This window comes from Phacochoerus africanus, chromosome 10, assembly GCF_016906955.1.
Source record: "Phacochoerus africanus isolate WHEZ1 chromosome 10, ROS_Pafr_v1, whole genome shotgun sequence".
In the NCBI taxonomy this organism is placed as follows: Eukaryota; Metazoa; Chordata; class Mammalia; order Artiodactyla; family Suidae; genus Phacochoerus; species Phacochoerus africanus.
This window is the reverse complement of record NC_062553.1, coordinates 19,120,954-19,139,284: the sequence shown is the minus strand read 5'-3', so window position 1 is coordinate 19,139,284 and position 18,331 is coordinate 19,120,954. Positions and strand designations below refer to the sequence as shown.

The 18,331-nt window shown below is 42.4% G+C and overlaps 1 protein-coding gene across 2 annotated transcripts in view; it reads right to left on the bottom strand.

Annotated features, from left to right (window-relative positions):
- Nucleotides 1-12,905, bottom strand: part of PI4K2B (phosphatidylinositol 4-kinase type 2 beta) — a 34,681-nt gene extending 21,776 nt beyond the window's left edge. Inside the window, exons 1-3 of one of the 2 annotated variants that reach the window (XM_047798594.1) lie at nucleotides 12,405-12,905; nucleotides 2,769-2,905; nucleotides 171-371 (exon numbers count right to left, since the gene is read on the bottom strand). In XM_047798594.1, the coding sequence (XP_047654550.1) occupies nucleotides 171-371; nucleotides 2,769-2,905; nucleotides 12,405-12,711 (645 nt within the window). In that variant the 5' untranslated portion in view covers nucleotides 12,712-12,905. The remainder of the gene's footprint in view (nucleotides 1-170; nucleotides 372-2,768; nucleotides 2,906-12,404) is intronic. The other variant, XM_047798593.1, reaches the window with a different exon arrangement.
- Between the last annotated feature and the right edge of the window lie 5,426 nt (nucleotides 12,906-18,331).

Genomic DNA, 18,331 nt, shown 5'->3' with positions numbered 1-18,331 from the left:
TCCCTTGGACACTTGTGGATCTACACTAGAATCAATTTACGAGAGATTCGTGACTCTGGAGTACCAAAAACAGGGCTCAACTTTAGTCCGTGTCACTAGAAATATTACCAAAGTGTCCAAGGAGAAGTGGAGATTAGAAAGTCCATGATTAAAAATGACTTCTCCCTTACCCTTGTTTTTGGTACAATGTCCAGATGAAGTTTTTCATCCACAAGGGAAGCGCCAGCCTCGGAAAGGTACCCCTGATTGGGAAGCAGGCAGCCTCTGCCAAAGCAGCAAGGGCAGCAGACCTTATGAACGTATTTGGTCCATTTTGGATTCAGCTGACCATAAGGCTCTTCCGATTTGGGTTTAAACACACCAATAATTTTCTATAAGAGAAAAAAAAAGTAGAAATTGTAATATACTTTTAATATAGAGAAATAATAATCCATAAAATGCATTCTAATCTTTTTCTATTTCTTCCCACCACAGATTTGGGCGTGATCCTTAACTATTAAGAGGTTTCATTCCAATCACAGTTTGCTACTCATTTTCATTTAACAATCTAAAATCAATAATCCTCTGGGCTAATGATTTTCAAACTGTGCTGAGAAATCCTAGGGAAGGTGAGAGAAGAGGGGAGGGCAGGGTTCTGAGACGCCCTGCCGCTTAACCAGATCCACTGATTTCACCTGCTTTATGTTACTGGCCTTCCTAGTTAAGAAGGGGTTCCACAGATTTTAAAATGTTTGAGAACCACTGACTTAGATCAAACAGGGCTTTTATTCAATACCTATCACATATCCAAATTCCATGAGTATTTACTGTCTACTTTCCCCAATTTTTATGTCCATCTAAAAGGGCAAGGACTTTCCTTGTTAGGGCTATAGCCCAAGTGCTCAGAACCACACCAGGCACACAGCAGGCATTCAACCACTTGTTAAGTGAATAAATCCAATGACAAATAGTCATCTCTAAAATACAAAGGTGATGATAAGACAGTGATATCTACGCTGCCAGATTCTCTTACCCTAATCTTTTTTCAGTTAGTTTTTATGAACCGATTTTAAATAAATTCTATTCTCTTTAAAAAATTGCTCTATAATCATTATTATTGGTCTGATAAAATATCTTCATATTAAATTTAGAAGCGGAATCATCCTTAGATAAGAAATAAGAATCTTCATTATAAGTATATAATTGTTTTATAATGCAATAAAGTCTGAGTCACTGGTAAAATAGTCAATAAGAACAAATTATGAAGTAAAGCTTGGAAAAAAGATTGACATAACATATATATTTAAATCTCAAAAAAGACTACGTTTTAAAATATAACTTCAGTCTTTGCAAGAAAATATCTGGATGAAATTATAATCTTTTTTTCCTCCTGAAAATGAACTGCTGGCCATGCATCATCCAGAAAGCTTTTGGAAATAATACAGTTTTCTGAAAAATTCTAGATTAAGTGAAACAAAGTCCCCTATAAGCTTCTCTTTTCTGCCTAAGAATTATACTTTGGTTCATTTCACTTTGTCACATTCTTTTTTTTTGCCTTTTTTTTTTTTGCTATTTCTTGGGCCGCTCCCTCGGCATATGGAGGTTCCCAGGCTAGGGGTCTAATTGGAGCTGTAGTCTCCGGCCTACGCCAGAGCCACAGCAACGTGGGATCCGAGCCGCGTCTGCAACCTACACCACAGCTCACGGCAACGCCGGATCCTTAACCCACCGAGCAAGCGCAGGGACCAAACCAGCAACCTCATGGTTCCTAGTCGGATTCGTTAACCACTGCGCCACGACGGGAACTCCCCACTTTGTCACATTCTGATACCTTCAAACCTCAGACTGCCCAGGCTCCAATATAATGCTGGAAAAAATATTCTGAGGGTAAAAATAAATCTTTGAAAAATTGCAAGCACTTTGGAAATGACACTAAAGAGGTTTTGAAAGTTTAAACTTCTACTCTGGTTACTGTAAGGTAAAGACTTATAAATGAACAAATCTGTAGCTGATTGTATTCAATAAATACTTGAAGTCAAATATTATAATAATAAAACAGACTTAAAATGAATAGCTATTCTTTTTTTTTTTTTTTTTTGTCTTTTTGCCATTTCTTGGGCCGCTGCCACGGCATATGGAGGTTCCCAGGCTAGGGGTCGAATCTGAGCTATAGCCACCGGCCTACACCAGAGCCACAGCAACGCATGATCCAAGCCGAGTCTGCAACTATACCACAGCTCACGGCAACGCCAGATCCTTAACCCACTGAGCAAGGCCAGAGACTGAACCTGCAACCTCATGGTTCCTAGTCGGATTCGTTATCCACTGAGCTACGACGGGAACTCCGCTATTCTTTTTTTAATTTTTTTTTTTTATTTTTAGGGCTGTGCCCAAGTAATATGGAGGTTCTCAGGCTAGGGGTCCAATCAGAGCTACAGCTTCCAGCCTACACCACAACCACAGCAACTCAGGATCCGAGCCATGTCTGCGAACTACACCACAGTGCATGGCAATGCCAGATCCTTAACCCAGTGAGCGAGGCCAGGGATTGAACCAACAGCCTCATCGTTCCTAGTCGGATTCATTTCCACTGCACCACGATGGGAACTCCTGAATAGCTATTCTTAAATAGTAGACTGCTTTAGTTAAAAATAAACTGACCTTTATTTCTGAAAAGAAGGTGCAACCAGATTATTAGGAAAATATCTTCAGAAACTCACAACGACTTCACATTTAAATGAGTGTTTTCCAAAAATATGTTAGATACAGTAGGTCTGTGAAATTCTCACCCTCTTAGGATCCTTCACAAAGTAACTTCCACTTGAACCTTGAGAGATTCTTTCGGGAAAAACTCCAAATTCTATTGCCTGCTCTGCTTTCAATATAGTATCAGCAAATTCTGGATCATCCAAGAATGTATTCAGCTCTGAAGAACCAAAAATTATTGCATTTAGAAAATCAGTGTAAACATTGAACAAGAAGAAGAAGAAAGGCCAGCTATGAGAATGATCGTAACGTGGACCTGTAATACTGGATTAGGTTATTAGCACTGAGACATTTAGGTACAGAAAAACCTAAGTAAGTGCTGTATGGGCTGGTTGGATGCTCCTTTTTTTTTTTTTTTTTCCTCTAACCCTACTTCAAGCTTCAGGTAATGACATGGAAAACAAGATCTCCTATCTGAAATGATCGCACTAATACCTTATGTCACCTTGGTTTTGGTCTGCATCCTACCTCAGCCTCTGGCTGCAGCTTACCTCAGATCTGCAGTCACCAGACCCAAGACTTCCCATTTCAGGCACCTGCTATTTTCCTAGTTGACCCCCTCTGGTTCCCCGAGTCCACAAATTCTTCCATCCCACTAAGACCTTCAAAACACTGAACTACCATGAACTGCTCAAGGGTTCTCACCCCTTCGTGTCCCTGCTTCCCTGCTTGGCCAGCCTAAATTATAGGTCATCATCACAAAACCACCCTCTTCCTTCCAACCCCTCATCATGGTGACCTGGAAATAGCCCAATCCTGGTTTAACTCAACTGTCTGCTGACTATGCCCTTGCCCAGACAGCTGAACTTGACTGGATACACACAGTGCCTGATGTCTCCCTAAATCCATCGCAAACCTCAGAAGGACGTTTTATGCTGCCTGGAAAGCATCCCTGTTAGACACTGAATGTTTGTGTCCCTCTGAAATATGTGAAAGCCTTAACCCCCAATGTGATCATGTGGGGAGTGGGATCCTTGGGAGGTTATTGGGTTTCATGAGGCCATGAGGGTGGGGACCCCATGATGGGATTAGGCCATAGGAGGACACAGTGAGAAGGCCAAGAAGAGCGCCCTTCCCAAGAACCTGACCACGTGGGCGCCCTGACCTTGGACTTCCCAGCCTCCAGAACTGTGAGAAGTAAATGTCTGTTGTTTGAAGCCACCCAGGCTAGGGTATTTCCTTATAGCAACCTGAACTAGGCCAACTCCCCGATACACAGACTCCTCCAATCTCTGGACAACTCTCTCACACCCTCTCCTCTCCTCAAATTTCCAACACCTCTTCCCTCTCGCAGATGGTCAGCATCCTATTTCAAGAAGAGAAGCAAGCAGAGAGAACCATCATCAGCTCTCAGCACCGTATCTACCCATCCACATTCTGTCGTCCACCTGTCGCTACAGAGGAACCCTCCCAGCGCTAAGGTCAACTCCACTTTGGACCCTACATCTGTCTCTTCCTGACTCCTCCCGGACGTTTCTTCAGCGATTCTTTCCCGTGTCAGTATTTCCCTCTTTACTGGATCATTTCCACCACCACACAAGCTTGCTGTAATCTTCCCCATCTTAAAGCAAAGCTCTTTTTGCCCCCAAGTCTCCTAGACACTCCCTCATTTCCGTGCTCCCTTTAATAGCAGACAGGCTATAATTATATTTGCTATGTCCACTTTTTCTTCTCCCACCCTCTTTTTTTTTTTTTTTGTCTTTTTGCCATTTCTTGGGCTGCTCCCACGGCATATGGAGGTTCCCAGGCTAGGGGTCGAATTGGAGCTGTAGCCACTGGCCTACGCCAGAGCCACAGCAACGCGGGATCCAAGTCGCGTCTGCGACCTACACCACAGCTCACGGCAACGCCGGATCCTTAACCCACTGAGCAAGGGCAGGGATCGAACCCGCAACCTCACGGTTCCCAGTCGGATTCATTAACCACTGTGCCACGACGGGAACTCCTCTCCCACCCTCTTTTGAACCCACTTCAATCACGCTTCTGACCTGACCACTCCGCTGATATAATTTTTTGTCAGGGTACACAGTGACCGTCACATTGCTAAATCCAACCATGAAGCTTTCATTCCTTGATCCACGCCACCATCTCACCCTGTTGGTCTCTCCTTCTCCCTAAAAACACTTTCTTCACTTGGCTTCCAAGAGGCCACATCTCCAGGTTGTCTCATTTCACTGGCTCCTCTTCTTCAGGCTCTACGGGCTCATTCTCATCTCCCTGACCACGTAACTTTGGAATGCCCCCGGTTCCGTTCATGGTCCTCTTCTCTGCCACATCAGCACTCATGATTCCCAGATCTGTATCTCAAGCCTAGACTCTGCCCTTAACCCCAGACTACTGTACGGAGCACGTCCACTTGGATGTTTTGTAAACAGCTCCAACTTCACTGCCCCAAACTCAACACCTCACTTTCTCTCCATTGTTTCACTCCCAGTACCCCCTAGTTCAGTTACTGGCAACTCTAAATCTTCTAGTTGCTCTTGTCAAAAACCTTGGAATCATCCATGATCTCATACTCTCACCTCCCACATCCATCGGCAAGTTGTGTGGCTCCACCATAAATAAATATCCAGATTCCAACCACCTTTTACCACCTCCATTCCTTCCGCATGATTCAAGTCACTATCGACCCCTGCCTAGACTGTTACAAGAGTCTAACTAGTTTGCACCCTGTAGGCAACCATGTCCTCCCGGTACTCAACAGAGAAGCTAGAGTAATCCTCTTAGAACAAGATCAGGTTACATCACTCCCCTTTGCTCACAACAGCCCGAGGGTTCTCAGTCTCACTCAAAGAAGTCCCAAGTTCTTTATCTTGGCCCTCAAGACCCTACCCAGTCTCCACTAACCTCCACTTTATTTTTCTTGTTAGCACTTATCACCTAACATATAACTTATTTATGGTGTGAGCTCCAAGAAGACAAGCATTTCTTTCACTGCTATATGCCCAGAACTTTTACATTGCCTGGAACATAAGAGGCACTCAATAAACACATGTAGAATTAAAAAATGAAACATTCAAAGTGGTAGACAAGCCAAAAATTATTCACATTTTACTGTGAAAGCATTTAGATACTACGACATGCATTTAAACTTATAAAAATGCAAACCGTAAACTTTCCTTAAAATTTGCCTTAGTTCACATACAAATACAACTATTTACTAGTTTTCAAAAGTTTGTGCTGCGAAAAATATTACCAAGAAGGCTTTTCAGCATGTTTAACCTACTTAAAAGAATAAATAACCCAAGTACTTTGGTCATGTCTATGCAACTGATATGCCCATTTCCAAATCATTATTATCTCTTCCATGAAAATTCTTAAGAACGAAGGGAGAAACTTGGTCTTGTTCACTGTGTATCCCTAGCACCTGGAAGAGGGACTGGCATTTAGTGGGTTCTTAACATTTAAATGAATAAATGAAGTGTTACTGATGTGGCAGAATGTGCTAACAATCATTATCATGAGTCAAATGATATTTCTTCTAGGTCGGGGCTCTTAGCAACAAGAAAGAACTGGAAAAGTTATTTATTTCAACTTTGCTCTCAGCACTAATATCCTTTCCATAATATATCACCAGCAGGTGGTCTTTAAACACTTGCAAAGAGAGATCACTCCTTTTTTTGGTGCTTTGTTGACTTGGTTGAAAACAAATATAAACTTCTTTTTCAGAAATAGGTCTCCTGTAGTTTCACCCTATGTCCTAGCCCTGCCGTCTGGAGCAGAACAAAAGTCTATGGACTCCTCCCTTCCCTGGGACAGCCCTTCAAAGAGCTGAAGATCAGTTCACCTTCCCCTGAGTCTTCTTTATTCTCCATCTCCTTCCACATGGAAGTGTTTTCAGGCTGTTTAACATCTGAGTTGCACCTCTGTTTCATGTCTCAGTTTTTCAATGTGCCTTCTTAAAACACGGTCTCCAGAATCAGTGCCCTTCTGCAGAGAATAGAGACATCTCTGGACGCTATACCCAGATAAGAAGCACTCCCGTAGTACATCCGTTGTTTACTGCTGATGTGCTACTGATTCATGTTGAAATGGCTAAACTCATGGACCACGCTTGGTCTCTCCCATCCTGCACTTGGGCACTTCTTTTGGAAACTGTGTGCAGACTTTGACATGACGCCGAGATGTTATCAAACTGCTTTATGAGTTGAGCTTTATGAGTTCATCATAGAACCTGCCTGCCTTTGTTACTCTCTTGGAGCCCAGGATCATACTCTGAAAACTTAATTCAGCTTCCACCCAAATCAGATCAGAACCATTCCTATAAAATCAGCCAGGATGTTTCTCGACCCCTTTTTCTTTAACTTATTCCTTTCTGAACAATTCTTTTATACAAATGAGGTTATCTTGCGACACGAAAGCTCACATTCTTTGAAGATGGCTTGGATTTACCATCACAATCCAGAAAGGCATTTAAAAGACAACTGGTCCTACCTAATTACTGCCAGGAAGGGAAAAAAAAAGACTCAATATCAACTATTCTAAAATTCAGTTATTTTTCAGTAGATAATTTTTCTGACTCATACTTCACCATTAAATCTACAACTTTCTTCATTTTAGTTGCTTAAATGTACATTTAGCAGTGAGTTTAACTTGGAGAACACATCCTAACGTTACGCCACTTGAGGACGCATGTGCCACGGGGATTTGAAGGTTTGCTGTCTTTGGTTTGATTTTTAATAGCTTAGAGGCTTAATCAGCTGTACTAAACATTTTTTCAGTTAAAATTACGTTCACTACTTTTATGAGATGAACTGAAATTTTTGTCCCTGTATCAAAACACATTTGAATTTTCTGAGGAGAATCTCGTTCTACCTCTGCATACTCCCTTTGGGACTCCTCTGAAGAGAAGTGGTGTCCGAGCCGAGTTCCAGTGCTTTTCCAGACTTCCCAGGAGGTCCAGCCCACCCTCTGAAACTTTGCCCACACAGTTCTGATGTATATGCCAAGCTGCCTCCCTATGGCTAATCTTACCGATCCTTTGACTTCACCTGTTTGCTGTGACAAAATGATCTAAGTTCCAGGAGGCCAGAGATCTTTGTTTTGTCCTTTGATAGAGGCCAAGTGCTTAAAACTGTGCCTGGCACAAGGTAGGCCCCCAATAAATCTGAGAATTATTTATTAACAAGCCCTTAACCACACTCAAGGGTTAGGCTGATCCTCTGGTAAGTAGAAATTGAAAATCAGAGTTCCCTGGGAGTCTAGCGGTTAGGATGTGGTGTTTTTACCACTTTGGCTTGGGCTCAATCCCTGGTCTGGGAACTGCAATCTCTTATAAAGCTGCTGCACACAGCAGCCAAAAAAACAAAAAAGGATTACGAGAACCCATTACGTAACTTTTATATTTAGTTTTAAATAAGTATGCATGGTAACTTATCAAGTTCTCATTTTTAGTATATACCAAAGTGAACTCTTTCTCACCTAAGGGCTGGGACTATTTCTGACCCACTGGCCAGAATATTTTCTAAAGAGTAGCTGTCTCACAAGTGTGCTGATCTGAACTTCACCAAGTGTACTTCACCAAGTATCAAGTTGGAGGCCAACGCGTCCTGGCCCCTAAACCCAGGGCTTGGCTTGATGGAACCCTCAGCTTTCCCCATCCGGGCACATATATGCTCTGTTAGAGCTGTTCGTTTGAACTGACTCTTTCCTCCGTTAGGTTATAAGGTTCTGTAGGGACAAGGCTGGTGACTGGCCATCCATGTGCTATCTGGCCACCATTGTTTCTCCAAGGCCTCGATTTCCACGGGCACCTCAGAAGCGCTGAAACATGTGCTGAATGATGGACCTCTGCAATAAATGGGAAACAGAGAATAAGGGTGCTCCAATTACTGCTTGAGGAGCATCTCCAGCACACAGCTGCCCACTGCCTCTCAGAGGCTCGGCTGGGGAGCACGGTCAAGACCCTCGGGACAGCTACTCTTCTGATACCTCCCTTTCTAAATTAAACCAGAAGCTCAGCTTCTCGAATCTAGACCTCCCAATGCTGACAGCATTACCCACTAGAAGTACTTCTACTGAAACAAACTCCAGGAAAGTGGTAAGAAACACTCCTAGGAAATTCATTGCTTTTATTACAAAGATGTTTCACAGCACAGAGTCTCTTCTCCAAGAGAAGGCACGATGGGTTTTCTTTTCTTTTTTTTTTTTTTTTGTCAGTTTTGTTTTGGTTCAAATAGCCTGTTGCAACTTTACGGACACCGTGATTGTGTTTCTCTCCGGCTGGCTGCTCAGTAATGTTTAAAGTGAAATCTGTGCTCTGCCTGCATTGAGTGTGACGTGCGCTTTGTGTATTCCTTTTCCAGCCTCTGTCAAGTTTATTTCATTACCTTTATTTCCCATTCTCATCTTTCTCCCTTATTCTTAGATGATTTTATTTGGTTTGCACATTCATAAGCCACCAGGAATCATTAAGCAGTTTATAAATACACACTTTCTCTTACTTTGTAGCTCTCAGTGAATTCTAATGCCATTCTCTAATTGTTAGGCTCTCCAACAAAATTGAACAGTGCTCCTGGTGTTGTATTAACTGGGACCTTGAAGAGTCACTTCACCTCTCAGTGCTTCCTTAAAATGAGAATAAAACATTGTGCTGACATCAGGAGTTCCTATCATGGCACAGCAGAAACGAATCCGACCGGGAACCATGAGGTTGCGGGTTCGATCCCTGGCCTTGTTCAGTGGGTTAAGGATCCGGTGTTGCTGTGAGCTGTGGTGTAGGTCCAGATTTGGCTCGGATCCCACGTTGCTGTGGCTCTGGCGTAGGCCGGCGGCTACAGCTCCAATTCGACCCCTAGCCTGGGAACCTCCATATGCCGAGGGAGCGGCCCAAGGAAAAAAAAAAAAACAAACAAAAAATTGTGCTGACATCATAGGGCAGGTTATAATAAATATATGTGAAGCACATGGAACTATGCCCTGCACATATTAACTGTTTTGTGGCTGTTAACTATTATCATCTTTACTACTCTCCAACTCACTGATTAAAACGACAACCAGAACAAGGATTATGCCACTAATCATTCTTTGACATTGATTCAACAACGCCATGGCTTATGCTGGTTCTAGACTTTGTCACATGCCTTGTTCAAGTAAAGATAACAGACATATGACATTCTTCTACTGGCTAAAGTACAGAAAGCTCCTGTTTACATAAATGTAAGGGCTAAGCATTATTAAATGATGTTAAAATCATTGGAAAGGCAAGAATTTCTTGGAACTGGAGAGGTGGCTTCATGGAATCGGATGGCAAAGGCCAAAGTAAGTTAATGAACTCATTAAAAATTAAACTTAATCATCTAATTAATGATACATTTTGAAATTTTAAAAATATTTTTAACAGTTCAAAAAAAATTTGTCTTTTTAGGGCCACACCTGTGGCACATGGAAGTTCCCAGCTAGGAGTCGAATCGGAACTGTAGCTGCCGAACTACACCACAGCCACAGCAACTCAGGATCTAAGCCACATCTGCGACCTACACCACAGCTCCTCACAATGCCGGATCCTTAACCCACTGAGCGAGGCCAGGGATCGAACCTGCATCCTCTTGGTTACTAGTTAGATTCCTTTCCGCTGAGCCACGATGGGAACTCCTCAAAACTATTTTAAAATCCATTAAAAATAAGCCCTCCTGGAATTCCTGCCCTGGTGCAGGGGGTTAAGAATCCAACTGCATCGACTCAGGTGCAGGGTGCAGGCTGGATCCCTGGCCCAGTGCAGTGTATTAAAGCGTTGCCGAAGCTGCAGCTCGGATTCAATCCCTGTCCTTGGAACTTCTATACACCATGGCTTAAGGCCAAAAAAAAAAAAAGAGAGATCTCCATATAACTCAACAAAAGTTAACAATTATTTTACATTTCTATAGAAAAATGGAGAAAGTACAGGACATGAAAGAACTAGGCTCAGTCCCACTTTTCCACTTCCTGATTCTTGACTTTGCCTTACCTTTGAAGTTCTATCAACTACTCGTCATTACAGTTTTAATTTATTTGCGATCCTCACACCTAGCATGAAGGTCAATAACAGTAACTTGCTTTGCTTTGTGAGAATTAATAAAGCATACGCACAAAAAGACCTCAGCGAACTGTAAACTGTGATATAAGTTATTACCACTTTAAAAGGCTGTTATTCTCTTTAATAATCCATTTGAATTCAAATATTATATTCTATCCCCACTTTTACTTTTTTTGGCCTTAATATCACGTGTTTATAGAGCTCACTTTCATAAAATAAACATACTTTCAAGATTTTAGGCTTTTTAAAAATCTAGTTACGCAGGTAACTTAGAGGTAGAGAAAGGCAAACCAGCCACCACAAATCTTAGTTACTCTACAGACTGGACTCTAGGGAATACACACCCAGATTATCAATGTACCTGGGTGAATGTGGATCCATTGATGATCTAGTCCCAACCTCATGTTTGTTTTTTTCTGTTTAATGCTGTACTGTCAATGCATCCAATAGCTAACATAATCGTAGCTAGCTGACCTGGATGTTAGACTGGTTTGCTAAAGCTTTATTCATCAAAGTCTGCTTCCCTTGTGACTCTCCAATGTACTCTGCAATGTTTGACCTTAAGCTCACCTACAACTCGAATAACTAGTCTAACCAAAATTCTGTGAACTGTAGAAGGTCCATTAGCGCACTAATAGCAAGACATGCAAAATCTAATGACTCTAGGAAAATGAAGCCACATTACTGAAAACCACATTTTCTGTGCTTTTTTGAGCTGTCACAAACAGAGTGATACCCAAGGTGCAATGCAACATCATTTAAAACATCCTTAGGCGTTTTCATGACCACTTTACAAACTAGCCTGTAGTCTATTCTATTCCACTATCAAATTAGCCTAATTCGACTCGACCATGCCAAAAACCTCGATTTATCAACATCCATGCCTGCAGCCGCGTGCCTACGTTGTACTACCTTTCATCGTCATTTCAACCACCCACTCTTTCACCTGGGGCTGTCAGGCTGCTTCACTGTGAAAATAAAGGCTTTTCTTTCTCTTTTAAAAGTATAAAAATAGAAATGACTCAAGAAAGAAAACTTTGCGAGAGAGCAGGTACAGATATTCAACTGCCTCTGCCCTCTGACTAACGTCACAATAACAGTATTTAATTAAAAAGTCTTTGCAACGTGTCCCAAGAACAACCGGATATTCTCTCTCTTCCCCCCTCTCTCCCCCTCTCGGCTGTCATCCACCTGGCAAATTCACAACTTTCTCGATAGTTCAGGGTACTTAATCCAAAACTCAAGTCCAAACTTGCGCAAACAACTTACGTCATTTTAAAGAGTTAAGTTTTCCTGTCCGATTCCCAAAGTTTCGTTTCACTCTTAGCGGAGGCCTCAAGGACCAGAGTTTAATGACAACCCTGAGCCTTAGGTGGAACAGTCAACAGCCCCTGGAAAAGGTGAGAGTAAACGGGGAAGCAGGAGAGAAAAGCGAGGTGTCCGAGGTGTGACCGGCGGCCCGCGCCTCGGCCTGAGCACCGGAGGGGACGCCTGGCCGACAGCCTCTCCTACTAGGCAAGGGCTAGCAAGAGGCAGAAAGACGACGGGGACAGGGACCCCCGAGGAGGGACGTGGATGGGGGCTGAGCGGCGGCGGTGACAAGCGCTCTGGGAGAGCGCGGGAGAAGAGAAGAGCTGGGTCGCACCTGAACCCAAGGAGCGGTGCCGGTCCCGGTGAGTGGGCGAGCTCCGGTGGCGCCCCAAACCCAGGGATGGGGAGAGAGACGCATCCCGGGGCTGGAGCAGCAGTTCCTGGTCGCCAGCTTGGCCAGCGGAGGCCGCGCCCTCCTCCTCGGCAGCCTTCACCAGCCTCACGGCGCTCCCCGGAGCGCCCTTCGGCGGCTGGGCCAAGACGATCCGGGGCAGCAGCGGCTCCCGCTCCTCGTCCTCTTCCTCCTCCAGGCTCCCGCTGCCTGCGGACGCCGGCCGCCCGGGCTCGGAGGGCTCCGCCATGGCCTCTCTCTGTGCCTTCCGCGCAGAGCCCGGCTCAGAGGGGCGAGGCACCCGGGTCTGGCCTCGGCATCGCTGGGTACCGGCGTCGTTCGGTCCAACCCAGGGGACCTCACAAGCGTGCTGTCCCTCTCGGCGCCCTCAGGACAGTTGCCCCGCCCGGCCACTGGCCGCGCCCCACTGCGCGCCAAGCACGCGCCTGCGCGGAAGGACCAGGGCGGCTGGGGCTGGGGGCGGTGCTTTGGTCGTGGGGCGGGGTCGCCACCTGCCTCCAGGGCCCGGAAAGAAACCTGGCAGAGGTCTCGCCGGGTTGAGCTCTGCGGACGAAGGTAACTTATTTTTGCAGAGGTGCTTCTCCCAACCCAAATGGATCTCTCCCTCCCTGCAGAATTCTGTCATAGAGTTTAGCACAATCTACACCTACATATTTCTAGGTAACATGTTGCCAGCACTAGAAGTCCATGAGCCGGGACGTTGTCATTTGTTTCAAACATTCTTGATATTGGTAGCTTGCATTTTCTCGTTTTCTTTCTGACTAATCTAGCTACAAGTTTATACTAATTTTTAATCTTTTCAAAAAGCCATCTTATTGATGATCTGTTCTCCACTGGTTTTTGCTCATTATTTTCTTCTTTCTACTTAATTAGGACTTGATTTTCTCTTATTTTTGTAGTTGCTTAGAATGAAAGATTACATTATTGATTCTGGACTTTACTATGTTTTAATTTTTTTAGCTGAAGTATAGTTGATAGGATTTTAATAGTTTTCTTGTTTTGTTTTGGTTTAGTTTTGGCCATGCCCACAGTGCGTGGAAGTTCCTGGGCCAGGGATGGAACCTGAGCCACAGCAGTAACCAGAGTCATAGCAGTGAAAACATCAGATCCTTAACCTGCTGAGCCCCCAGGGAACTCCGTATTTTTTTTTTAAATATAAGCATTTATAGCTATGCATTTCCCTCTAAGCACTGCTTTATCTGCAGTCCACAATTTTTGATATGTAGTGCTTTTATTTTCATTCCGTTCAAAATAGTTTTAAATTTTCTGTATGATTTCTTCTTTAAATCATTTGAGTGTGTTGTTTCATTTCCAAATATTTAGGGATTCCTCTAGATATTATTTTTATTGTACTATAGCTGACATAACTTTATATTAGTTTCAGGTATTCAATAGAATAATTCTGTAGGTATTACAAAATGGTCACTGCATATTATTATTGTTTTCTTTGTCTTTTGTCATTTAGGGGCCACACCCATGACATATGGAGGTCCAAGCCTAGGGGTCCAGTCTGAGCCCGGCCTGTGCCACAGCCACAGCAACACCAGATCTGAGCCGTGTCTGCGACCTACACCACAGCTTACAGCAATGCCGGATCCTTAACCCACTGAGTGAGGCCAGGGATGGAACCTGCAACCTCATGGTTCCTAGTCATATTTGTTTCCACTGCACCACATTGGAAACTCCTTATTATTGATTTTTAATTTAATTTTGTTGTGGCCAGAGAAGATTTCAACCTTTTGGAATTTCATAACGCAGTATATTATATATCTTGAAGATCACATGGGTGCTTTAAAAAGAAGGTGTGTTCTGAAGTTTCCTGGCGGCCTAGTGGGTTGAGGATCCAGCCTTTCACTGCTGTGGCTTGGGGTTCAATCTCTGGCCCAGGAACTTCCAAATGCTTCGGGTGCATCAAAAAAAAAAAAAAAGTGTATTCTACAGTTGAGTGGTTGTATAACTGTCAATTTTTTCTAAAAATATCAATTCAGTTAAGTATTGAGTATTATTCTGATCAACCAAATCTGTATGGATTTTTATATTTAGTTCCATCATTCACTGAGAGAATATTACAGTCTAACTTTGTGGATTTGTCTATTTCTTCTTTTAGTTTGGTGAGTTTTAGCTTTATAAATTTTTAGGTTGTCTTATTAGGTGAATTTTTAGGATTTTTACGTCTTCTGTTAGGCTTTCAAGTCTTCCTGATGATCAGACCTTTCTTCCCTTCCTTCTTTCCCTCCCTCCTTCCTTCTTTTCTTTTTTCTTTCTTTCATGAACTGTACCTTCTTATCTCTTAATACTGACTTGAATTCTACATTGTCTGATATTAAAATAACCATTTCTCCTTTCTTGGGTTAACTGCTTGCCTACTGATAAGTCTTTTTCCTTTTCTTTACAATCTTTTCGTGTCTTTATAGTTAATATGTATGTGTCTCATACATAGCTTATAGTTGGTTCTTAATTTTTTTTAATCCAGTCTGATAATTTCTGTTTTTTTTTTTTTTTTTTTTTTTTTTTGGCTGAACCTGCAGCATACAGAAGTTCTCTGGCTGGGATCAAAGCCCAGCCACAGCAGTGACAATGCTGGATCCTTAACCCCCTGTGCCATCTGCGGGTCAGTGATAATTTCTGCCTTTTAACTGGAGTTTTTAGTTCATGAACATTTAATGTAAGATTAATGTGGCTGGATATAAATCTACTATTATTTCAATTTGTATTCTATTTGTTTCATTTCCTTTTGTGTTCTTCTGTTCTTCCTTTTCTACTTTCTCTTGGGTGAATCAATATTTCTTCATATTTCATCTTAATTCCTCTATTGACCTTCTACTAGACCTCTTTACATTAATTTGTGGTGTTTAGCGCTTACTATGTGCATCCTGAAATTGGCTCAATGTGCACAGATCTCATATTGTACTAACTGCTGTAAAATGTAAGAACCTTGCAAAAGTAAAGTTCTATTTATCATCCGTCCTTTATGTTATCGTTGTCATATATACGAGGCCCACATATGTGTAAAGGCATGGATAATTTCTGCCTTAAACAGTTACATCTTTTAAGAATATTTTTTAAAATGTGTATTCTTTTCTATTTACCCACATGCTTACCATTTCCAGTGCTCTTTATTCCTTCCTGTAGATCGGAGTTTTCATCTAGTACCATTTCCCTTCCCTCTGAAGAATTTTTCAAAGTATTTCATGTAATGCATGTTTGTTGGTGATAAATCCTATGTTTTCACCTATCTGAAGTTATCTTTATTTCACTATCATTTTCAAAGAGTATGTTCTCTGCATTGATGTGGCCTCCTACTCCTGCGCCAAGTTCAATTCTAAAAATGTGATGCCTTGTCCTCTAGCTTTCATTGTTTCTGAATCCTGTGTCCCTTTACCCCCCCCCCCCAATTTCTACTATGTCATTCTTCCCTAGCTGCCTTTAAGATTTTCTGTTTCATTTGGTTTTCAATAGCCTGTGGTATGAGTTTCTTTTTATATATCCTGCTTGGGTTTTGCTGTGTTTCTTAATCTGTCAGTTTATGTATTCTATCAAATTTGGGGAGATCTCAGACTTTTTTTTGGCTGCACCTGCAGCACATAGACGTTCCTGGGCCTGGTATTGAACCTAAGCCGAGCAGTAACAATGCCGTATCCTTAACTTCTAAGTCACCAGGGTGCTCCTCAGCCATTATTTTTCCAAAACATTTTTTGCCCCATTCTCTCTTGCATTCTTTCTGTGATTCCTATTACATGTATGTTAGACTCTTGAATATTGTCCTAGAGGTCAGGAGGTCTCATTCATTTTTTTTTTCAATAGTTTTTATCTGTTTTGAAGATTGGATAATTTCTCTTAATTTGTTTTTAGGTTTGCCAACCCTTCAGCCATTTCTAATTAGCTATTAGGCCCACTCAGTGTTTTAAGTCAAATGTTGTACTTTTTAGTTCTAGAATTTCCTTTTTTTTTTTTTAAAGTTTCTATATCTCTACTGAGTTTTTCTGTTAATTCATTACGACCATACACTTTTAAAAGTCCTTACATGTATTCATAAGAACTGTTGAAAGATCTTTGCTAATTCTTACATGTAAGTCATCTTGGAGTCAGTTTCTATTGACTACTTTTTCTCTGGATTACAAGTAAAACTTTCCTGTTCCTTTATATATCTGTTAATTGTTTACTGTATACTGGATATTGGATATGATATATTGTACAGCCTCTAGATTCTGTTATCTTCTGCCAACCAGTGTTGACGTATACAAGTAGGTAGGTAGTTTGTACTCCACGCACACAGAGATCAGGAGTCAACCAAGGTTTTGGGCAGAGCGTATGCATAGATTTCGGAGTTCTCGCACTCTGTTATTCCTTCCTTTTAAGGATTTCCATCCTCAATTTCCAGCCGCTCTGGGACCCCCCGTCTCCATTCTCTAATCCCTTAAGTCGTTACAGTTGTGGCTTTCTCACTGAGTTCCCACTGCCTTTCACAGGGCAGACTGAGTGGTGCCCTCAAGTGAAAAGATGTATGAGCATAAGTCACACTCATTCTATTTCAGTTCTTTGAAGAGTGTCCGTCCCTTCACATTCTGCCTGCCTGTTTTTGGTTACTTTCCAGCATCTTTGAATAATTGCTTTTATATTTTATCCAAAGTTTTTAACTTTTATCTATAAAAGGGTTAGTCTGAGATAACCTCCTATGACATATTTTTATGGAAATGTATCTTCTAGTGAGATGAACGGTGCTATTTTTTTGTTTGTTGTTCACACATTAGTAGAAGGATATTACTTACTGTTAGATAAAACAGGATTCAGCATCACTTATATTCCAGTTTTGGTTTTTATCGACACAAATACTGTGAAAATATGTTCAAATAAGTAGAGGATTATGGTAACTACTTTGTAACATCAATGTCACTCAAATCTTTGATCTTCTGAGATATATGTTAAAGTCACATAGTACTCTATCACTAATTATTTTTTGGAGTTCCTACTGTGTCACAGCAGGTTAAGGATACAGTGTTGTCTCTGCAACGGCATGGGTTTGAGCCTCAGCCCGATACAGTGGGATACAGGATCTGGCATTGCCACAGCTGTAGTAGATCATAGCTGCAGCTCGGATTTGATCCCTAGCCTGGGAACATCTATATGCTGTGAGTGCAGCTAAAGAAAATTATTTTCGGAGTTCCCGTCATGGCTCAGTGGTTAACGAATCCGACTAGGAACCATGAGGTTGCGGGTTCGGTCCCTGGCTTTGCTCAGCGGGTTATGCTGCACATATGCAGAAAGGGCCCTTGAGGTCAAAAAAGGAGGGGACGCCAGCCCATAATAAGTTGTGCTGACCTCCCATAAACCCTCATGCTGGAATCCATCTTGGCTGAAAGTTGCACATGTATATCGGAGAGGGCCCTGAGTGTGATCAGGTGTGAGGAATAAAACAAGATAATTGCCCAAAGGAAAGCAAAGACCTAGAAGAACTGCCACCATAGAAGTGATTTAAGGAGTTCCCGTCATAGCACAGCGGAAACGAATACAACTAGGAACCGTGAGGTTGTGGGTTTGATCCCTGGCCTTGCTCAGTGGGTTAAGGATCCAGTGTTGCCTTGAGCTGTGGTGTAGGTCACGGACACAGCTTGGATCTGATGTGGCTGTGGTGTAGGCCGGCAGCTGTAGCTCCAATTCGACCCCTAGTCTGGGAACCTCCATATGCTGCAGGGGCAGCCCCAAAACAAACAAAAAAAAAAACAGTGATTTAAATCGCCCCTTTGGCATGCTTACTAGCAGAGGTATCCACAGTCCTCTCTCTCTGAGTGCTGTTTTGCTACTAAACTGCTTCCCTGAATATTCTCCACATGTGTTGTGCTTATCATAAT